The sequence below is a fragment of the Haliotis asinina genome, chromosome 14 (genome assembly GCF_037392515.1).
Source record: "Haliotis asinina isolate JCU_RB_2024 chromosome 14, JCU_Hal_asi_v2, whole genome shotgun sequence".
Classification (NCBI taxonomy): domain Eukaryota; kingdom Metazoa; phylum Mollusca; class Gastropoda; order Lepetellida; family Haliotidae; genus Haliotis; species Haliotis asinina.
In genome coordinates this window covers 55095221-55118717 of record NC_090293.1, presented here as the reverse complement: position 1 = coordinate 55118717, position 23497 = coordinate 55095221, and the positions used below count along the sequence as shown (strand labels likewise).

Here is a 23497-nt window from a genome sequence, read left to right as displayed (position 1 = left end):
GAATATTTTCATTTTTCAAACTTGTAAACAGTTCTGATTTATCTGTTACGTGCATGCCCAGTTCACTATAGTTACCATTAGGAACGGGAGATGTCGAAATGAACCAGATGTTGCTGACTTCGCCGTGACTAGGTTAATGAGGGCAGGCCGGACTGATCACATGGTAGTTTCTTCGGTCCTTAGTGACAATCCGTATGTCTTCTGTATTTTACAACAATCAGACACTGAAACAAATAACACATCTGATCAATCACGTATAGATTTGGTAGGACAGCACCACATGAGAACAATTTGGAAAGAGCATTTTGTCTAATCCTGTGCAACACCCACAAAGCAGCAGCTCATGAAAGAACCTTTGGGAAAAGTTGACAATAGGGTAGTATTAACAGATCTTTTGAAAATAGGTTGGATCGTTCTCCCTGAGGAAATAATAAATAAATAAGTAAATAATAAGACTGGGATCCGTCTCTCGCTACGCAACGTAACAGAACATGGCTGTCAAATGTGGAACTCTTCATTAACGGGGGCCGAAATGTCACAACTTCCGGAGAACGGCGATTTATTCACATGTGTAGTTGTTGTTTTTTTCATTTCAATAAAAGCAAACCTTTCTGTTCAGTAGTGGCCACCCCGTGACTAAATAAATGTAAACTAGGAAAGATATCAGCAGACATAACTCCTTTTGTATATGACAGGCGTACATATCAACTGACGATCCTCGTGACTATAGAGCTTCCAGAATCTTCAGGCGACACCTGGGTGTTTCTACATAAATCTTGTTAAACGCACGCGATTTGTTGAACAAAGTGCGCAGTCGAGGAGGAGCGTGGTATATAGTGAATAAACCTTCACCCGTGTAGAAGTCGGAATCAGTTACTACAGGTGGAACACAACTGAGTATACGAGATGGCCGAACCTGGTGGCAATGATGGTAGCAGAGGCCCCTCCAGAATACCTAAAGACATGAAGGGTCTCCTCCAGTTCTGTGTCCAGGCTACAAAATCAGAGGATCCGACCACTTCGAGTGATTTCACCCAGATGTCAGAAGAGGTAGGAACATGATAAATTATTTTCGCGGGCTTCAGTTGTATAACAACTCTCAATAATTGCATTAATAATGTTAAACTTTCTTGCGTTGGAAACTGAATTTTCGAAGTAAGATGATAGTGTTTAGGGACCGTTCAAAAGTTACGTTTATGGGGATAAGTTCATATGTTACATCCAGTGGTGGGGGAGGATGGTGGGGACATTAAATGATGAGGATTTTATCATGTTTATGGAGGAACGTACAGTGACTCCCTTCTAAAGTTTATTTACAAAGTATATGCTCACAAACATCGCACTCTTCGATGTTTTAAGTACATTTACTCAACTGGATACACTCAAATGCAGCGTCAGAATGAAACTGTATTTAGAACACAGAAATGTACCCATTACACATCATTCATCACAATGTCTCACCAAGATGTGCAGCTATCCATGGACCCATCCTTCGCCAATATGGTGTCGTTTTCGTCAAACGATTTAGGTGCCATTCTGCAGTGGTGCTGTTTTAGCTATAACTATCATAGTTAATTCTGTATTTCTCATCGTCTAACTTTTCCAATAATGGGGTGAGCCGACGGGGGAAAATGAAAAAGGCAAAAACAATATAAAATAAAATAATGATAATAAATACTATCCAATATTCAAATATACATGTATACTCACCAAATGCACTGGCAAAGACAATATAGTTTGCTTTATCAATGTGTGTTCACTGGTGGGGAGCTTGGTTACGGTGAGAGTACGGAGTCTTTGTGATCTTTGTGACAGAAACTTTATGATTTCTGACAGTCTGTGATTTGTCACAGTCTTTGCAATTATGATATGTGTTATACTAAGATAAAATGGTAATCATAACTTTAGTTTGTGATATCAAAGACTATAATTTTCGAATCTACACATGATATCATCTTGCAAGTTCATTATCTACATGTATGACAACAGCATAGAAATTAATTTTATCATAATTTGCAATGAAAGTCATTTTGATGATAAAGATGAGTAAAACATCAAGATTATCAACCCTTGAAAAAAAATAATCATAACAAAGTATTTCAGTTGCCCACATGAACTAGTAATATAATAAGATGATTTATTTATTAACTCAAGGGAAATTTTTTGTGCATCATGTACAGTGCTCAAGTCTATAGAACATTTTGACGAGTACAAGCCAGGGATTGAAAGTCACAATACCATTACCTCCTGAAATGGAACACATAAAATCAGATAGTACAAAGCTCCATTCACAATGGCATAATGCTTAACCCACATAGTCTGTACAACTACAAAGCAAATATTTTCAGAAGAAGACATTGAAGTCAATATTCTGGATGATTTTGATGATGAATATGATGGATGCATTGTCATAGATAATAATTATCAACGCGCTATCTGTCATAATTAGACTTCCAAATATAAATCATTGTCTCATGTAACACAGTAAGTGGATAAACACTACAGACTTGAGGAGCAGACTGTAGTGTTACATCCCTGTTCAAGTGGCAACTCATTGTCATTTTAATCCTACACATGGGTTAATTACATTGGTTTTTACTGGATGTATTTCCTGAATACTGAAGTAAATCTAAGCTTGGAGAAAAGGAGGATATGACAGGTCTACCTTACAGCAATATTCTTGCCAGGAGATTTTCAACCAGTGTGAACCGATCCTGTACAGTTCCATTATGGTAATACACAATATTCACATGATTCATTGTGGCATTAAAAGCTGGGGACAAACATCACCACATTACTCTTGACCACTTATGATGATCTAGCTAAAATTATCCTGTCATGGGACAGATGAGAGATGAAATATGAATTTTTTTCATTCAGTTTAAGTCACCTCAAATTAATGGCTTCATTCATGATATCTTTAAACACCACAGATATATTAATAGAAACATCCAAATCTGGTTCATGAACAAGATTTCAGGAATTGTGTCCCCGAAACCCATTTTTAGATTGTGAATTATCTATGACGAAGAATGAATTTCATTTTACATCAATTTCATAATCAAAAATCTTCAGTCACTGTAGAGCATCTCCTAGTTTCAAATATGTGTCTGCTGTTCGCTTTTCTCAGTATATCATATACATTACAAACAAATTTAGAAATTTTCAGTTTGTGACTTACATGGTTATCAACGGTTTTCTGAGTAATATAGCGATATGTGATCTTCAAAGTAACATGGCATTGAGGGAAACGTGGAATTAATTCCCGTTGTAGCTGACCTTGGATGTCAACGTTTATTGTACCTTACCCTCACCTTGCAGATGCCATATGTAATCACAAAGACTCTGACACAAATCATAAAGTTTCTGTCGCAAAAATCACAAGGACTCTATTCTCACTGTAACAAAGTCTCCTACCAGTGATACACGATACTGTTTAGTTGACCATGCATTTGCATGAAAATGGCGAACTCCTAACATTGTCATAAATAATAGTAAATTATTATAAGTAAATATTATCATTATCATAAATAATAGTGGGTAGCAATCTTAAGTTGTGACAGGGAGTAAAGATGCAAGATTTGCTTTTGTTTTCGTTTTTCAATGAAATTCAATACATTTTAAGCTCATTTTTTATTTTTTTTATTGTGGTGAGGCAATTTCTTTCAGTGGGTGGTGTACAATTGAGAGTGGGCAGCGCAAAGGTTAAAAATAAAAATATATTTTTTATTGTATGGGCGAAAGTGATTTTTACAGATGAGAAACACAGAATTAAGTACGGACACCCTTATGGGTGCTTTGTTATCCCCCGCAATGCATTTTACTGGGGGTATTAAAATGCACCCGTTACGTCCATGCACATTTAACCTTTCCGGAGCAGAACTTCAAAACCATTCAATATGTACATGTCTTCACCAAACTTGGCACATAGATAGATCTGGTGGTGTATTAATGCCATTTGGTAGTTTGGGTATTCGTAATGAAATATTTTCCGCGTTTCCATGAGTTAAACTGAAATTTGAGGTAATGCGGGGGATATTGATGACTCTATCTTCTTGTTGTGATTCTAAAAGATATCATCTATTTGTTTCACATGTTTATATTCCAATTTGTATTTTTTTTTAAAAGGTTAAGGAAAATGAAAACTTTGGTTGACAAAGCAGAGATGCGTAATTTTAACTGTATTTCCTTGTGACTAAGTTTATACTGATACTATCAGTGATAGTGGGGCTCACAGGTTCATAGTCATTTTTACACCGCAGGTCAGGCTTGTTGACCTGGTTGACTCGTGTCTTCATATCATAACTGCACAGATACATTGCCCTGTAGAAATCAGTGTTGATGTAATAGCTTTCACGTAAATTGTTTTGTGCAGGATGAGCCATTAATTTTTATCAGCTGTATTCTAATACTTGTATTAATTATCTGTTTTAAAAGTGCAAAGGCTACTTTTCAGATACAGCATTTTAATTCTGAGAGCCCATATCTTTTCTTTAGGAAAACCTTTGACAAAATGACATGGACATTTTTGTTGCACTGTTTTCTGCGTATGTAGCATGTGTTATTATTGTGAGGATGATGTTTCAGAGAAGGCAATGGCTAGAGAAGGCACTGACCGACATGACCATGAGTCCTGTAGAGAGGATGCAGATCTGCATTGGTGTTGTCAGGATGGAGAAAGATGACGATGATGGGGTGGAGAAGAAGATAACTGCTCTAGAGGAGATTATTGAGTGGGCAGAACAGATTGACTTTGCTATAGGTTCGTATAGACATCTTCGTATTGATCATTGACTTCAGTTTATCTTGGTTACAGAAATGGCTGTTATCATATGGAGCCCCTTCAATTGGATTACCTTGTTGATATCTCTGTAACTTTGTATAAACATGTCTTTATTCAATAATGTGTGTTATAAATCTGCAATTCATTGTTGCAGACTTTCACAAGATAGGAGGGTTTCAAATCCTTCCTGTTCTTCTGAACAGCGATGTTCCTGATTTACGATGGACATGCCTAGATCTGATCGGCACACTGACACAGAACAACCCGTACTGTCAGGCAGCTGTGCTGGAGGCGAATCTCCTCCCCATACTTCTCCAGCTACTGGATACTGACGTTAACACAACTGTCAGGACCAAGGCCCTGTATGCCATCTCATGTGAGTGACACATTCAGCTGGTAGTGGTAGTTGCACAGTGTCACCACCATTTGGTAGTTTGGATCTAGGTGTGAGGAAAGCTGGGAGGGATGCAGGTCTTTGATGTTCACCTATTTGATTCAAACAGGTGTAGAAGGATCAGAACGAGCCAGGATTTCCACTCACGACAGTAGTTCCTGACATGCATATGGAATTCAACTCTCATCATTTATGTATGACACTGGTTTACTTTTATAAGTGAAAAGAAAAATACTAAAGACACAGATGTTGATCTGCCTGGAACGGGGCTGCCATGTGCATGGTACATACCCCCGGTAGACATCACAGTCGTTAAATGAAAGATCTCAGTAAATGAAAGATGCTGATAGCAGGAAACATTAAAGGTCACATGCAACCAAAAAATCAAACATAATTAAAACACATTTATCACTTATTCATGACATATAGTATACATTGCTGCTTTTAAAAAACAAATAAACAAACTTATAAGTGTACAATCGTGATTCAAAAGTGCAGTATTTTGTACTTGGGCTTACTTCCCCCGAAACGAAGCCCTCGGGAGACCGAGCCCAGTTGTAGCGGGTGGATGTGCACTCAAGTGTAACGGCAGCTTCCGATTGGCTGTTTCATTTGCTGATATGCTGAGGGTTCATTGTGTGTACAGAAAGATGATCTGTTTGATGGGCATTTTAGAAGTATGGCGAGTCACAAGAAAGTAAGATTCTTTATGGATAACAACTTCTTTTTGTGTACTTGATGCGTCGTTTCAGTATGGATTCATATACTGTTGTCAAACAGAATCATATACACTAAAAGAAGCTGTTATCCATGAAGAATGTATATAGACATGTTAAGTTTTGAAAATACATGTTCTCTGAATTTGTGTTCAATCAAATCAAAAATCATATCAGTAGAGATGGTAAACTACTGTGTGGCTGGATTCTGTTATTTGTTTAAGTACAAAGTAGGACTTGAAACTGACAAGAGTTTGCACCAATTTCCATCAGATCCAGTTATCCGAGAAAAATGGATGTAGTTTGTTTGCAACCCACAGACATGAAAACATGTCATATGTATCACAACTGCCTAATTACATAATGTGGCAGAGATGGGACTCTCGTGCATGAGTCATAAATCAATTGATTTTGTTTATGTCGTATAGCCTGATACATGTTAAGTTCAAATTGCATGTGGTCAATGATTGAAGCCGTGTATTGCATATTGTCTTCAGCAGACAGGCAGGCAGACATATACGTGTGAATAAACCAGACAACGAGCTTTCTCTGTGACAGAGACTGCTTACCTCAATCAACAATTCTTTTTTATAGAGATCCTCCTTGGGGTACTTATAAGCATTTAAATGTTCTTTAAATTCTTGCGACAGTTGTAACCATATTTTTTAAATAAAAATATGTACAAAACAAAAAACATTGTTTTTGTCTTGTGAGACCACCCCCACAGGGCATCTGGCCCCGTGACAGCCAAGAGAAGGTAACTCTTAGACTATAACCTCAAGCCAAAAACTTCCTTTTCTGTCGCCCGCTTGTGAAGACGTGCTCAGCAGTTCTAGAGATTCTTGCACTACTAGATAAGAGACAGGTTCAAAGATGAGTAACTCAGAGACTCAAACTTTGTGTATGGTTTCTTTATTAAACGCATGGGCACTCTAGGAATCATTTTTTACAGTACACTTGTCTAAATGTTGTTTTTTCTGTCCCTGTCACTTAACCACGTGGTTGGCAAGATGGAGGGCGGTAAGTTTTTTCCCGCCAAAACTTTTAAGTTTCTATGGCGGTCTTTTTAAGTAAACGTTTGTTCAGCTATACTGTTTCACACGTTTTATATATATTATTACCATATTTACTTTAACTTTGTTAGGTTTGTTGTAAATTATGGTGTAGTGGCACTTAGCTCTTAACTTATCTACGTTGCTAGTTCTAGTTAGTTAGCTTCGCGCCCATGCGTGTTTTGTTTCATTATTGTTACATTACACAACACTAGGGGTTATTTGTTGCTTTGCAGTTTAAACCCTGCTCAACATGCACATTGTCTATCCCCGCCAAGGACCTACATGACGCATGCTTGAGGTGCCTTGCTGAGTGTCTTTGCAGGGTTTTTTGTTTTACTCCAACCTGCTTTTTTGGGTGTGGGTGGGGGAGGCTGCGGCCAAGGCTGAGGCTCGGAGAACGCTCCTCCCTCTGGAGCAGCCGCCCTGTGCTTCTGGCACTTTGATGGACTTGCCTAGGGCAGTCAGCCCCAGCTTTACCAGCGTTGCAAGTGGGGCAACGACGCCCAGTGTCAGCGGCTCGACTTCGGTCGTAAGCGCGCCTAGTGCCACAGTGGGCAGGCAGCCTAGCACTGCCCAGCCGCTATGGGCATTGGCACCCCGTCCTATCCCTGGACTGTCGAGTAACCCTCCAGTGGGGGGCTTTTCTCAGGAACCCAGACGGCCTAGTTCGGGCTCTGGCAGGGGCGAACCAAGTGTCTCAGCCCTTCTCAGTCCCTCTGTTCCTTCGGGTTCAATTTCGGTAGCGCCCTCGGCGGGTTTGCTTTATGGCAAGAGTTCCCTGTCCGAGGAGCGTGAAGAGATGGACATGGAGGAGGAGGGGATTGGGGAGGAGTGTGAGACTGAGGTCCCGTACTCGTTTGGTTCGTCGCTGATGCAGGTTCAGGAAAAGATTGCCGAGGTCCTGCCTCAGATGGCGATTCCTGTGTCTGAGCCTGACCCCTTGGAGCTGATCTCCCAGAGATCAGCTGCCGGTATCAGTTAGATTAGGATTCACTGTTCGAACCAACGAAGGTGGACGAGTGTGTGTACGCCTCCATTACCCTGGGGTGGTCCTCCTCCTCTTCCTTGGCAGGCAGGGCCGGCGGCTGCCGCCCTTCTCCACGGCTGCTCCACAGCTGCTGCGAGTAGTGGTCCACTCAGCCTACCTTTCTGCTTTGCAGGGGCAGCTGTTGGATCAAGGGAGCACTGTCGAGAACTCTCCGTCGGCAGTGTTGGGGGAGGAACTTATGGACATGCACTCTCATCTGGCGCGGGATAGCATTATGTGCTGTGCCAGCCAGATGATGGGGGCCGTCATGGGGTTGGGTCAGCTATGGTTGTCTGTAGCCCGGTACTCACCCACTACCCAGCAGGCACTCCTAGTACTGCCCTACAGGTTGGGATCTTCCCTCTTCCTCCCTTTTCCCTGGGGCACTGCAGGTGGTGCGGGAGGCAGCGGAGGCTGTTAACACCTTCAAGGAGCAACCCTCCTCGTCTCGCCAACGGCCTCCCGCTCTTGCTTCAGCTTTCCCTTCGGTGCCAGTGAAGGAGGGTGCTAAGTGGACTGCTCCACTTCTGCACAAACAAAGCAAGAGGGCGAAGGGCAAAGGCAAAGGTCCTGCGTTGCTGCAACCGCAGCAACAGCAGCCTTTTCGGGGCAAAGGGAAGCCTGCCCCGGCTTCCCGTTAAACGTTTGTCCAGAGCCTTTGGTGTCCCCCGCACAAGCAGGCGGAGAACTGCCGACTGTGGGGGTACATTGCCTAGCGCCAGAAGTCCCTGTAGGCGGCAGGCTGTCACTATTCCTTTCAGAATGGCAAGCAGCCACTTCAAATCCCTGGGTCCTGTCCACAGCCAGGGATGGCCATATGCCACAGTGGAAGTAAGACCCTCCACGCTTCTCAGGGATTCGGCACACTCCCATGCCGTTCTCCCGGGAAAAAGCAGAGGTCCTCCGTGCCGAGGTCCAGTCATTACTGGACAAGGCAGCCATCGAGGTGGTTCCGGAAGGTCAACAAGAAGACAGGTTTTATTCCACGTACTTCCTTGTGACCAAGAAGGACGGAGGGTTCAGACCTATCTTGAATATCAAGGGGCTGCACAAGTTCATAGAGGTTCCGTCCTTCAGGATGGAGACACTGCGTTCAGTGATCTCTTCCACGGAGACAGGGGATTGGCTCACATCAATCGATTTTAAGGACGCTCACCTCCATGTTCCGATACACTCCGAGTTCAAGAAATATCTTCGGTTTTCGTTCGACGGGAAGTGTTATCAGTTTCGGGTTCTGCCCTTCGGCATCTCCACGGCGCCGAGGGTGTTCACCAAACTTATGTTGATCCCAGCTCAGCTAGCCAGGTCACAGGGCAGGTGTTGTCACCCCTACCTGGATGATTGGCTTTTGAGGGCCCTCGGCTCCTGTTATCACACGATGCCACACAGCAGGTGATCGACATCCTGTTGAAGCTCGGCTGGATCATCAGTCTCAAGAAATCAGACCTGACCCCCACGCAGGATCTGGTGTTCTTGGGGGCACGGTTCAATACGACGCAGGGGATTGTTTCCCTGGCCCCAGACCGTATCGTGAAAGCTCAGAGGACTGTACTTAGTTCCTCGAGTCCCCCACAGCCACAGCAAGAACTTGGCTTCATTTACTGGGCACTACGGCGGCTACAGTGGACGTGGTCTGGCGTGCAAGGTTGAGGATGCAACCCATTCAACAGGCGTTAGCCCAGTTGTGGTCCCATTCGGAGAGCTATGAGACTGTTCTCAAGACTCCTGATTGGTTGATTCCTCACCTGCGGTGATGGATGGAAGTCGGAAATCTGTCTAGGGGAATCCCCTTAGAGACACTGACACCTTCCCTCTCGATTCAGACGGACACCTCCCTCACGGGCTTGGGGCGCGTCCTAGGTGAACTATCAGTCTCTGGACGTTTGGCCAAGGACGAAGTCACCCTACACATCAATGTGTTGGAATTGAGAGCAGTCCGCCGGGTGTTCGAGAGCTTTGTGGAGCCAGTGCGGAGTCAAGTGGTTCGCCTCGAGATGGACAACCAGACCGCTCTGACGTATATCCTGAAGCAAGGCGGCACAGTGTCTCCGTCCCTCCTGCACGATGCGTGTCAGTTTCTGCTGTGGTGCGACCAGTTCGACATTCAGGTTCTTCCCATCTATCTCCCGGGCATAGACAACTTTCGTTCGGATGCGTTCTCAAGACGTATACTAGCCTCACACGAGTGGATGCTGCATCGTTGGATATTTGGGATTATTTCCCAGTTTTTCGGGTCGTTCCAGGTGGATCTGTTTGCCTCTGGGGCGCCGAATCAAATTCCTGTGTTTTGCTCAAGAATACCAGATCTGAGAGCGATAGCCAACGACGCCTTTCTCCTCGATTGGACAGACAGAGTTCTGTGGGCGTACCTCTGATCTCACGAGTCCTCTCGCAGCTGACCGCACAACCAGCTCGACTACTTGTGCTTCTGGCACCGCTTTGGTCAGCTCAAAGTTGGTTTCTGGTAATTCTCAGGTTTCTGGCTCGGCCTCCTGTACTATTACCCTTTCGACTGGACTTACTATCCCAGAACGGAGCACTGCACCCAAATCCTAGGATTCCGTGGGTGGCCTGGCCGCTGTCCGGAATCACCTCCAAGCGAGAGGAATTCCTGCACCAGCTGCAGACACAATTCTGGCTTCACGGAGGGATTCGACAAACGTTCAGTATGAGGATAGATGGGCCTGTTATGCGCGCTGGTGTGTCGACAGGGGCGATTCTCGATCCCTTTTCTGCAGATCTAGTATCTGTGTTGGAGTTCCTACAATCTAAGCTGGAAGCTGGCCGCTTCTACAGTTAGAGGTTACTCCACGGCAATCTTTGCCTTCCACATTCCTGTTGACGGTGCATTATTGGGGCAGCACCCTCTAGTTCAGTGCTTCAGTGGACAGAATCCGTCTGTCTGTCGGGCAGATTAGTCCCCCGTGGGACTTGCCAGACATACATGCTATGTCCGCCAACCCTGAATTAACGGTGTTTCACAAAGACAGAGTGAGCATTCGATTGCCAGATACTTACCGTCCTAAGAGAGATAACACCTTTCACCTAACGGCGCCTATTGAGCTCCCTGCTTTCATCCACCCTTCGCCGCCTGGTACCTATCTTCGACGTGCTCACGTCTTAGATGTCCGTAAGACCCTTAAGGCTTATATCAAACGAACAAAGGACATTCGGAAGAATGATCAATTGTTCTGCTGCTATGGTGGTGAATCGGCTGGCCTTCAGGCGAACAAGTAGACCATATGTAGGTGGCTCTGCCATTTATATGTCACACACCTCGAAAGGTTGTATACTCCCCAAAGGTTTGAAAGCTCATTTTGTTAGGGCTGTGGCGACGTCTAAGGCATTTGCATCATCCTTGCCCATTGAGGAGATCTGCTCCGCGGCTATTTGGAGCCGACCGAGCACGTTCCTCGAGCGTGCTCGGTTTGGCCAGTCAGTTCTCACCAGTGGGCAGGGCACGAGCGCCCTAGCCGATCGAACTAACCTCACAAATTGATGAACGATCATTTGACTTTATAGCTGCAACAAGTACACATGGTGGTGATGTCTTATCTTGTACTTTCCATCTTTTATCCCGATGATGGGCTCTATTGTGGTTGTGGTATTTTGCTTACTGGTCTAGACTGTCTGAGTCCTTCCCTAGCACCTTGGCCGGTGCCTACGAATCAATCTCAGTGATATCGGTTGCCTGTCCTCTCTCCCGTTTTTCGGTACTAAAAAAAGAGAGGGGGGGCAATTTTTTTAGGCACCCTACGGCTATCTTTCAGAAATAGTAGGGTTAGACCATGTATTAGCCTGGCCCTGGTCCGCACCCCCGCCGCCAGGCACAGACGGTCACATGACCAGGTAAGTGTGATTCCTTGTTACTTTCGTTTCGTAATATAGGTTATCATCTTATGTAAGGTTTACAAGCAGACAGAATGCCTCTCCCGAAGATAGGAGTCTTTAGGAGTCTGTCTTATGCTTATAAGTACCCCAAGGAGGATCTGTATGAAAAAGAGTCGAACAAACCTGTAGAGGTTGCAGATTCCTCCTCCTTGGGGTACGGCCACCCACCTCCCCACATTCTGACTGTATTGGTTACAGAACAGAAGTGTTTGGCTTGAGGTTATAGTCTCACAAGATAAAAATGATGTTTTTTGTTTTGTACATATTTTTATTTAAAAATATGGTTACAACTGTCGCAAGAATTTAAAGAACATTTAAATGCTTATAAGTACCCCAAGGAGGACTCTATTCAAAGAATCTGCAACCTCTATAGGTTTGTTCGAGTTTTTTTACATAACGAGTAGATTATTTACTTGTTTGTGTACACAACCAAGATTAGACTACTGCTCACGACCTCATACTCTGGACATGCATACTGTTTCAAGCTCCACGAACCTATTCACTCCGCATGTGTTAGGGACACAGCGCAGCACAGCTGTCGAAAACCAGTTTTTCCCCCAGCACTGGCGGAAATTTAGTGAAATGTTTGAACTCCGATTTCGCGGGACCTGTGAAGGTCCCGGGGTAGAATAGGCCTTCAGCAACTCATGCTTGCCATAAAAGGTGGCTATGCTTGTGGTAAGAGGAGACTAACGGGATCGTCTGGTCAGACTTGCTGACTTGGTTGGCACATGTCATCGGTTCCCAGTTGCGTAGATCGATGCTCACGTTGTTGATCACTGGATTGTCTGGTCCAGACTCGATTATTTACAGACCGCCGCCATATAGCTGGAATATTGCTGAGTGCGGCGTAAAACTAAACTCACTCACTGATTTCGCTGGCTTTTTTTTTTCATCCCTTTTTTTTCAACTGGATATTTTGAACTGGCATTTTTGATGATTTGTTTCGGTAAGTACATACCAAAAGGTACCAGAATCTGCAAAGTTGTGTTTTACGTTGCATGTGACCTTAAAGTGCACTAACTGTAACTCCATGTAAATGATGTCACATTTTGAGAAATGATATTGAATCACTGTCTCCAAGGTTACTATGATGCAGTATGTTGTATGTGTAGGCTTGAGTCGAGATAACAGTGAAGCACAGAGAGTCTTCGTGGACAAGGATGGCTTCTCTGTGTTGATGCGGGCGATGCAGTCTGATGTGGAGAAGCTCAAGATAAAGTCATCCTTCTTCCTCACCCACATCTGTTCCAACCAACCAGCCTATAAAGGTAACCATGGCAACATCATTGTACTGGACATTTATTGGCATATTAGCTGATAGATGACAAAATTTTGTTCTTCACCCATCCTCTGTGATACTGACCTCTTCTTTTTCAGACTTCCTCTGTAATACTGACTATCTTTTGTTCTTCACCCAACCTCTGTGATATTGACAACCTCTTCTTCTTCAGACTTCCTCTGTAATACTGACTATCTTTTGTTCTTCACCCAACCTCTGTGATACTGACAACCTCTTCTTCTTCAGACTTCCTCTGTAATACTGACTACCTTTTGTTCTTCACCCATCCTCTGTGATACTGACAACCTCTTCTTCTTCAGACTTCCTCTGTAATACTGACTATCTTTTGTTCTTCACCCATCCTCTGTGATACTGACAACCTCTTCTTCTTCAGACTTCCTCTGTAATACTGACTATCTTTTGTTCTTCACCCATCCTCTGTGATACTGACAACCTCTTCTTCTTCAGACTTCCTCTGTAATACTGACTATCTTTTGTTCTTCAGACATCCTCTGTGATACTGACAACCTCTTCTTCTTCAGACTTCCTCTGTAATACTGACTACCTTTTGTTCTTCACCCATCCTCTGTGATACTGACAACCTCTTCTTCTTCAGACTTCCTCTGTAATACTGACTACCTTTTGTTCTTCACCCATCCTCTGTGATACTGACAACCTCTTCTTCTTCAGACTTCCTCTGTAATACTGACTATCTTTTGTTCTTCACCCATCCTCTGTGATACTGACAACCTCTTCTTCTTCAGACTTCCTCTGTAATACTGACTCTCTTTTGTTCTTCAGACATCCTCTGTGATACTGACAACCTCTTCTTCTTCAGACTTCCTCTGTAATACTGACTATCTTTTGTTCTTCACCCATCCTCTGTGATACTGACAACCTCTTCTTCTTCAGACTTCCTCTGTAATACTGACTACCTTTTGTTCTTCACCCATCCTCTGTGATACTGACAACCTCTTCTTCTTCAGACTTCCTCTGTAATACTGACTATCTTTAGTTCTTCACCCATCCTCTGTGATACTGACAACCTCTTCTTCTTCAGACTTCCTCTGTAATACTGACTACCTTTTGTTCTTCAGACATCCTCTGTGATATTGGCATGATTGATCAGTTGATTGGACACCTAGGGGAGGACCACAGTGAGCTACATGAACACCTGATGAGTGCTTTGCTGACAATCATCACAGACCACAGTCGCGCAGTTACAGAATGCCAGAGACCAGAGCTGCAGCTGCACCAGCTGCTGAAAGATAGGATACAGCTGATCAAAGACCAGGAGGAGTTTCAGGTGAGTCCCAAGCTGAAAGATAGGATACAGCTGGTCAAAGACCAGGAGGAGTTTCAGGTGAGTCCCAAGATTAGTCCAGGTCTTTCTGTTAAGCTTGGTCCAGGTGAGTCATTGAGGATGTTGTAGATGATTCATAATCAACGACAGTTGTTTCAGACGATACATTAAGGTTGTTTCAGGTGAGTGTGGTGAATTGTTTCAGATAAAATCCCCCTTTACTTAATATATTCATGGACTTACCTTGCCCTACATTCCATAAAGTATTCAGAATATTGCAGTTTCTGATTGCACACCAATCAAAGTTAGTATCAAGTATACACATACGACTTGGGGAAGAGGGGTAGCCTATTGGTTAAAGTGTTTGCTCATCACGCCAAAGACCAGGGTTCAGTTCCCACATGGGTACGATGTGTGAAGCCCCTTTCTGGTGTTCCCCATCATGACATTGTGTTAAACTACTCACGCTCACTCAATTTCCCCACATGATTACCATGTGTGAAGATCATTTCTGGTGTCCCCCATCATGACATTGTGTTAAACTACTCACGCTCACTCAATTTCCCCACATGATTACCATGTGTGAAGATCATTTCTGGCGTCCCCCATCATGACATTGTGTTAAACTACTCACGCTCACTCAATTTCCCCACATGATTACCATGTGTGAAGATCATTTCTGGCGTCCCCCATCATGACATTGTGTTAAACTACTCACGCTCACTCAATTTCCCCACATGATTACCATGTGTGAAGATCATTTCTGGCGTCCCCCATCATGACATTGTGTTAAACTACTCACGCTCACTCAATTTCCCCACATGATTACCATGTGTGAAGATCATTTCTGGCAACCCATGAGGTGATAGTGCTGGAATGAAGCTAAAAGCAAAGTAAAACTAAACTCACTCATTCACACATGCATGGCTTCCTCTTCTCCACTGTTCACAGTCACAGAATGTGCTGTAAACATGCAGAAATGTTCACTTTGATAAAAATGTAAGTGGTACATTTTTCAAATGGTTCAAGTCCAGGCCATTCATGAAGTGTGTAAGCTTACAGGTTTTGGTTAAAACGCAACTACAAAGATTGGCTAGGGTTAGGGTTTTACCCTAACCCTAACCCTAACCAACTACAAAGATTGGACGGGCGAGCTTGGTGATGTTGTGTACTCCACAGTGAGGTTATTGACTGGAAAACGTACAGCTAGATATTGTTTATTGGGACATTAAACAACATAGAATGTTTCCAATAATTTTTAGACTTTATTTTTAGAATGTAATGGTAAAGTTGTTTTTCACATGCAAGGTAATTGATGTAAATCAGTTGATGTATTACAGGTTTCACTCTGTGTTTCACTGGTGTGTGTTTGTTGCAGGAGGAGAGGCAGTATGCCACACAGCTGCTACACATCATCTCTGGGGGGGACTCCCCGGCAGACTGTGGGGCCAGGTGAAACTGGCCAGCTGCAGGTCTAGAGGTGCCCGGACCAACTGACCAGCCTTCAGCAGCTGTGATGGCTCAGTGAACCTGCACCACTGTCCGTGTTATCTGTGATGTTGGCTCTTGTGGATGCCCACCCATGTTACAGCATGTGCCTTGCTGTTGCTGGACTGTTGCTGAGGATGCTAGAACACATCCCTTGTGCTGGTGATGTGAAACATATGACAATGTGTTGTTTTTGTGAGGTAGAGTGGACCTGCATTGTTACCATGACGATAAGTGGGTGTTTTTGTGCAGCTGACAGGATCTGTTGCATAATGTTTCAAGTACAGACTTCATGTATGTAGATGTTTCCTATGCAGACTTCATTTATGTGATAGCTCCTGTTCCTTCTCAGTCTGCCAATATTTCTACATATGGTTGGAATCTTTTCTTTTACAGTAATGTTTATATATGACAATTTTGTTTCATGTTACCGTAATTTTTATGTATCACAGTTTTGTGCCTGAAATGATGTTTCCACAAGTTATCTTCTGTGATCATCAGGCAGACAGATATTTCAAACACTCTGTTTTCACTAACAAATAACAGAGACATGTGTTGCAAGAAAAAGGGGAGAGAGAAGACATTAGGTCATGTGTGCACAAATGTCTCTTCCGAAAAGTCTTGTGGAGTAAGTTGTCAGCCTATATGAGCAGATGTCTGTTAAGAATAATCTCCGGAATGCAGTCTAGTAAATATATTCTTCACATACAGTACATTAAAATGGCTCATAACACCACCAAGATGAGGTGGCTTTGCAAAGTTGTCGATGAAGCTGTGGTGATAGGATCCTTATCATTGATATCTCGTTGAGAGGTGATGATACAGATTTGTCAGATATGTTAAGGAATGGGCTGCTTTAGGAACAGTCCTGTCAGTGTTTGTCTAAGTACAGGTCAGATTGATAGTTTCACCTGTTCATGCCTTCTGTTTGCTTGTGAGGATCAGACATGCCTCCCAGTGTATACAAGCATGCTGAGGTCAAGATTAAAGTGTCAAGTTATCAGAAATAATGCTTTTGTCTTTGCTGCTGCCAGGGAATTCCTGTGGGTGTCCCCAGGATGGTGGATGTAGTCCACCACTGATAATGTCATGTAAGAACACCTGTGTGAAACAGGAAACTGATAGGACGTGTCACATGCTTGTGATGGCTCTCATCCAATGGAAATGCTGTACATATTGTGTACTCTAACTATGGAAAGTGTCAGTAGTTTGTGTGTCTCATATATTGAACTAAAATAAAAACAATGAAACCTGTAAAAATCAATTGTTTATTACCAGAGAATCGCACAAAGGCAAACAGCACAAATGCATGTGTAGAGAGTGGTAATTCAGACAGCACTTATCAATCTTGTTACCATCTTTAAAATACACATGTTTAACAAATATGTATCAGCTATTCACAAACCAAAAATATTTCTGTATGATCATAAAATATAAACAACATTATTAATCTTTTAAAGGTTCACAACCTGAAGCAAAGTTGGTTGGATGCAGTGATGAAGATTTAAACTCGCACACCATGAAACCTTGGTACGTCAAACCCTGCTTTAACAAAACAGTTGCACTTGCTGGTCTGGCACTACAGATTATCATTGGTGCCTAGCTTGCACAGATTGTCATGCAATGTACCATCTGTTTCCTGGGGTGACAAAGCAACAGGGCTTCAATGTTTTCTATGAAGCATGGAATGTACATGAGTTTGTGAGAATCTTAAAACTACAAAGCAAACAAATTCCTGCATGACAAATGCACAGAAACATGTTCATGTGTCATGTATTCTGCAATGAAATGTATTATTTGAAGATATGAAAAACTCTGCATAAGTGGTTAAACAGTTAGTGAGGACTATTTTCAGACTGCCTAAAATCAGTGCTCTCAGAGTACGATGATAATCGGTGTTAAATATAAAACTTTGTCTGAAGATCTGTCTGGACAAACGCGTACATCGCCTATGGTTTATCCTAGTTTGCAACACTACCAAGTTACTGGAGGACTACGAATCTGAACCATTCCCTCTAAAATTTCACTCTGTCAATTTGAATAGTCTGGTTGCTAAGCAACCCAGCGAGTGTCGGGTAACTTGCAGATGAGAATGCTGCAAGCTGAAAACATAAACTGCAAAAATATTACTATGTGTCAAAAAGATTGACTGCTTAGCTTGGCCTGAAATAATGACAAAGTCATTAACAGAGTACATGTCTGTCTGTCTGTCTACTGCATGTGTTCAAGTGTAAACTGTGTCTGTCTGGATCTGTCTACTGCATGAGTTCAAGTGTAAACTGTGTCAGTCTGGATCTGTCTGTCTGTCTACTGCATGTGTTCAAGTGTAAACTGTGTCAGTCTGGATCTGTCTGTCTGTCTACTGCATGTGTTCAAGTGTAAACTGTGTCAGTCTGGATCTGTCTGTCTGTCTACTGCATGTGTTCAAGTGTAAACTGTGTCAGTCTGGATCTGTCTACTGCATGTGTTCAAGTGTAAACGGTGTCTGTCTGGATCTGTCTACTGCATGAGTTCAAGTGTAAACTGTGTCAGTCTGGATCTGTCTGTCTGTCTACTGCATGTGTTCAAGTGTAAACTGTGTCAGTCTGGATCTGTCTGTCTGTCTACTGCATGTGTTCAAGTGTAAACTGTGTCAGTCTGGATCTGTCTACTGCATGTGTTCAAGTGTAAACTGTGTCTGTCTGGATCTGTCTGTCTGTCTACTGCATGTGTTCAAGTGTAAACTGTGTCAGTCTGGATCTGTCTGTCTGTCTACTGCATGTGTTCAAGTGTAAACTGTGTCAGTCTGGATCTGTCTACTGCATGAGTTCAAGTGTAAACTGTGTCAGTCTGGATCTGTCTGTCTGTCTACTGCATGTGTTCAAGTGTAAACTGTGTCAGTCTGGATCTGTCTGTCTGTCTACTGCATGTGTTCAAGTGTAAACTGTGTCAGTCTGGATCTGTCTACTGCATGAGTTCAAGTGTAAACTGTGTCAGTCTGGAGCTGTCTGTCTGTCTACTGCATGTGATCAAGTGTAAACTGTGTCAGTCTGGATCTGTCTGTCTGTCTACTGCATGTGTTCAAGTGTAAACTGTGTCAGTCTGGATCTGTCTGAAGTGAGACGTTCTATCCACCTGCTGGATATCGTTAATAAAAACCCCACACAGTCAAACCCATGTTCTGGATGTTAGTTACACCCATACACACTTCAGGTGACTCACCAACTATATAGATTTGTCGGTGTGATTTCCATAAGTACATAAACATCCAGACTAACAGTGTTTTAGTGTAGGTTCTTCTCAAATATCTGTTGTCTATATACAACATGTGACACTGCAACATTGCTAAGTCACAATGTTTTCCTGCACCATGGCCATTGCTCCAGGGATGGGGCTTGATGAGCCCATTTAAGTAGTATTAGTCAACACAGCTGTTTAGTACTCTGTCCCTCTTGTAGTCCTGGGAATACCGCTGATCAAACACAAGCTGACCGTCACATTGTCAGGGATTTATATATGATGTACAGATTCACAAGACAATCCATACAGGTAATAGTAAATCTATCCCCACAGAGCAAGGAAGGCAAACGAAGTTCTAGAACAAGCAGCATGGTAGAGCTCTAGATTAGTTCTCCACACCAGATAGATCTCTTTTAGACAAGGAGATCTCTACACCAGATAGATAGGGGGATCTCTACATCAGGTACACATGGAGATCTCTTCACCAGGTAGACAGGGAGATATCTACACCTGGTACACTGGGAGATCTCTTCATCAGGTACACAGATCTCTTCATCAGGTAGACAGGAAGATCTCTACACCAGGTAGACAGGGAGATCTCTACACCTGGAACACTGGGAGATCTCTTCATCAGGTAGACAGGGAGATCTCTACACCAGGTAGACAGGGAGATCTCTACACCTGGTACACTGGGAGATCTCTTCATCAGGTAGACAGGGAGATCTCTACACCAGGTAGACAGGGAGATGTCTACATCAGGTACACAGTGGACATATGCAGTGATGAACAATTAAACAGCTAAAACATTCACAGTTTCACAAACCAATAGAAATCATTATTTGGATGAAAAAAAACAAGATATGAAAATAAGAACAACAATAAATGTATTGCCATAGCGTACCTCTGCAGGTTAAATATTCAACGGTGGTTTAGTCCTGGAATGTTTATGTTGATGAAGATGAAGATGATGATGATGATGATGATGCATCTATGTATTGGAATGTTGCAAGATGAGGACATCTTCACAATCGTACTACACAACAACACACTTTACAACACAACACTGAAGGCCACAGATTGTAACATGGGGGATAACTCTTGAATCAGGAGTCATCAACACTGTCAGCCAGTGTTCACAACACCTTAGTTCCACACAAAATATTCCTTACCTGCTGACATCCCAGAGATCAGGGAAATCAATATACTGCAGACTGCAATGATCCCAACAGAGCTTCACAAACATACAGTGTACATTTCTTCACCAAGCTATGTCTCACGGTATCCTTGAGATACTACCAGATTCCTGAGATCAGCAGACCACCACAGGACATAAGGCATTTATGTTGCAATACATACACTGTACACACAGCCTTGGGCATTTGTAACATCTTATTGCTCTGTTTGCAAAATGTTTACAAAACACTTTTTATATATAGCCTGAAGATGCTATATTTTCACAGGTCCAGATACAGGACCTGCACCATAAATAGAAGATTTGACATAACTGTACACAATAATTTCAGAGTATGATCGACACTACTAACACAAAGGGGGCTGACATGACACGTATAATGGGACATACATCTAAACCAAGTAATCATCTGTCAGGAAGATGCTCCTCAGGGGGCTCAACTATCCAACCCAGAATGTTTATGAAGTAAGTAAAGTGAGGGCAACTGTTACAGGTATTAGATATACCGGTTTGTGAGCAAACACATGTTCCTGACAAACCTAGAAACAAGGTCAAGGTGTATCTGGGATTCGAACTCATCATCAGATTTAGGCACTCCTAAAGGAAGGCAACTCTGATGAGCAACGTAGGTTCCGAGTAGGTCATCACAACATGTGTTTTACGTGTAGGATAAAGCACGACTCCGAGGTTATGGTTGGGGAAGTAAGACCCATGACAGTAGGGTGGTGAGAAGTAAGACTCACAGCACTACATGTTCTCGATCTTACTCCTTTCAACCAGATGGTCAAGAGCTTACTCTCCAAACCATAACTGAGGACGAGTGCTTTATTATACACATAAACCGTGTATGGTGGATAATTGGATGATCATGTAATGAAACCACATAACAGTAACTGAAGTGCCAGTAAAATCAATTTAATGACAGTAGGCTAAACTAGAAATAGATAATTCAACCCATGCATCATTGTCGGCCCATTAGCCGCGAGGTCGAGTGTCCGCTTATTAATCTGAAACTTGCGGATCCAATCCTCCTAGAGAAAACATCTGGAGAGGTCATAAACCTGGGAAATAGGTCTCACTTAGAACTGTAAAACCTGGGAAATAGGTCTCACTTAGAACTGTAAAACCTGGGAAATAGGTCTCACTTAGAACTGTAAAACCTGGGAAATAGGTCTCACTTAGAACTGTAAAACCTGGGAACAAATGAAAACCTCAAATGCGGTTATCCCGGGAAAAGAAGCCATGTCTAGTACATAGTGACAACCAATCTGAAAGTTTACATCATATGATGAATGTCAAACTGTACCTGTGACAACGCCGTTTGTGGACCTACATGAAGCAGGGACTATAAAAATAGTATTTGGTCTCTGGTTACACTATATTGTCATACTACATGAAGAATGTGCTTATTGGAATGTTCAAATCACAACTTCTGTTGTAATATTCCCTTATATTTGTGCTGATTATATGTTCAAATCTCAACCTTTGTTGTAATGGTCCCCTAAGAACGTGCTGATTAGAATGTTTAGATCACAACCTCAGTTGTAGTAGTCCCTTAACAATGTGCTGATTAGAATGTTTAGATCACAACCTCTGTTGTAATAATCCACTGAAAATGTGCAGATTACGTGAGCCATCTCCAATCCTTCTGGAGCTTTTCTTTGAAAGGGTGAATTCACACTGACTGGAGGCCAAGGAAAGGGAAGGTCTGCCTTGCTACAACTGTTGTCATGGTTGTCATGGTCATAGAGAATGTCAAGCTGGGTCATGTGATGGATCATGTTATAGACATGCAATAAGTGAAATATCAAAGGCTTCAGACACAATACACACACCATTCAGCCACGAAAAATGGCTGTTACAATATGTTACAGCATAACCAAACCCATTATTGTTTTAGACATCGTGCCTCTATCTTCCTTGTACACAGCAATATCTGTAGCTGAAGAGCGTCAGCAAAAGGCATGTATCAGTAGGACAATGACACGACAACCAGGTATGTTCAAACGTGACAAAGAGGCCAGCATTTGAGTAACAGCAGCAGTAACCATGACAACACACCAATATAGCCCCTGGATAAACTGCAGGCGGCTCTGTCACAGCAGCAGTAACCATGACAACACACCAATACAGCCCCTGCTCAAACTGTATAGTACTGCACTGTCATAGCAACAGTTACCATGAACACGCCACTACAGCCCCTGCAATCCACACTATCAAGCAAGAACTTCCATAGTGACAGTAACCATGACAACACATCTTCACAACTCCAGCAATATACTCTGAAGCAAGTACTACCACAGCAACAATAACTATGACAAGACAAAAGAGTTATAAAGATCACAGTTCATTGGCCTGATAGCAAACAGGTGCATGCTACTTGTCTTCCGAACTATATAACTTCATTCAACTGTCTCTCTGCTATACGGATTTGTCTGATCTGCCATATTACTTTCATAGAGTTATCATATTATATTCAAGTGAGCAAAATAAATTAATACTTGTGCACAAACATAAAAACAAACCAAGTCCACAGGTTAACAGAAAGCTCTGGCTGTAGCTAAAGTAATCTGCATAACTGCAACAGTGTACCACAATTGCTGAACCAAACTTCAGTGAAACGTTAAGTACTGGAATCTAAGTCACAAAAATACATCCCTCAGACCAAATACTTCCAATCACAAAATCACCATGTAACAGTTGTACCTCCCTTGCCAATAAATCCAGAATACTGTTTTGATGTGACAGTAAAGATACACAGAGCCCAATCCTCCTGCAATATGTTATGTCTTGACATCACTTTTACCATTGAATCAGTTGTACACTTTGTGGGGACTCGCTGCTCCAATCTATGCTTTCATTATTGGAATATTTGTTTTGTTGTTGGTAAATGGAGATGGTGACAGCTGGAGATGATCATAAGTTGAGGTCGTCATCTTCATCATGGTACTCCACCTGGTGGTCTCGTTTGAACGGTGTCCCAGGAGTCTTCTTTACCCGATTCCGCAGACCCAGACACGTGAACAGCACCCCCATCACTAACCCCAGCAGCAGGCAGCCGACAGCAACACCAGCGACAACATCTGCAACATGCACTGATAGTCATGGATGTGGTGGGAGTACCTAGGTGGTGTTAAAATGAAGTTA

The 23497-nt window shown here is 42.8% G+C and overlaps 2 protein-coding genes across 2 annotated transcripts in view; one reads left to right on the top strand and one right to left on the bottom strand.

Moving 5' to 3' along the window:
- Positions 1-482: 482 nt before the first annotated feature.
- LOC137261179 (hsp70-binding protein 1-like) lies at positions 483-17199 on the top strand. Its single transcript, XM_067798885.1, has 6 exons — positions 483-1050; positions 4588-4762; positions 4938-5159; positions 12982-13137; positions 14246-14454; positions 15830-17199. Exons 1-6 carry the CDS (start codon positions 907-909, stop codon positions 15905-15907), a joined length of 984 nt encoding a protein of 327 aa, XP_067654986.1. The 5' UTR covers positions 483-906; the 3' UTR covers positions 15908-17199.
- The window catches only part of LOC137261177 (di-N-acetylchitobiase-like), a 34442-nt gene continuing 28138 nt past the window's right edge, over positions 17194-23497 (bottom strand). The window contains exon 9 of the mRNA XM_067798883.1: positions 17194-23433. Coding sequence (XP_067654984.1) covers positions 23267-23433 — 167 coding nt within the window. The 3' untranslated portion in view covers positions 17194-23266. The remainder of the gene's footprint in view (positions 23434-23497) is intronic.

What these genes read in the sequence shown, in the direction of transcription:
- LOC137261179 (XM_067798885.1), top strand. Translation starts at nt 907, where the DNA reads ATGGCCGAACCTGGTGGCAATGATGGTAGCAGAGGCCCCTCCAGAATA. An exon ending in TCACCCAGATGTCAGAAGAG is followed by an intron (nt 1,051 to 4,587) that starts GTAGGAACATGA and finishes ATGATGTTTCAG; the next exon opens with AGAAGGCAATGGCTAGAGAA. An exon ending in CAACCAACCAGCCTATAAAG is followed by an intron (nt 13,138 to 14,245) that starts GTAACCATGGCA and finishes TTTGTTCTTCAG; the next exon opens with ACATCCTCTGTGATATTGGC.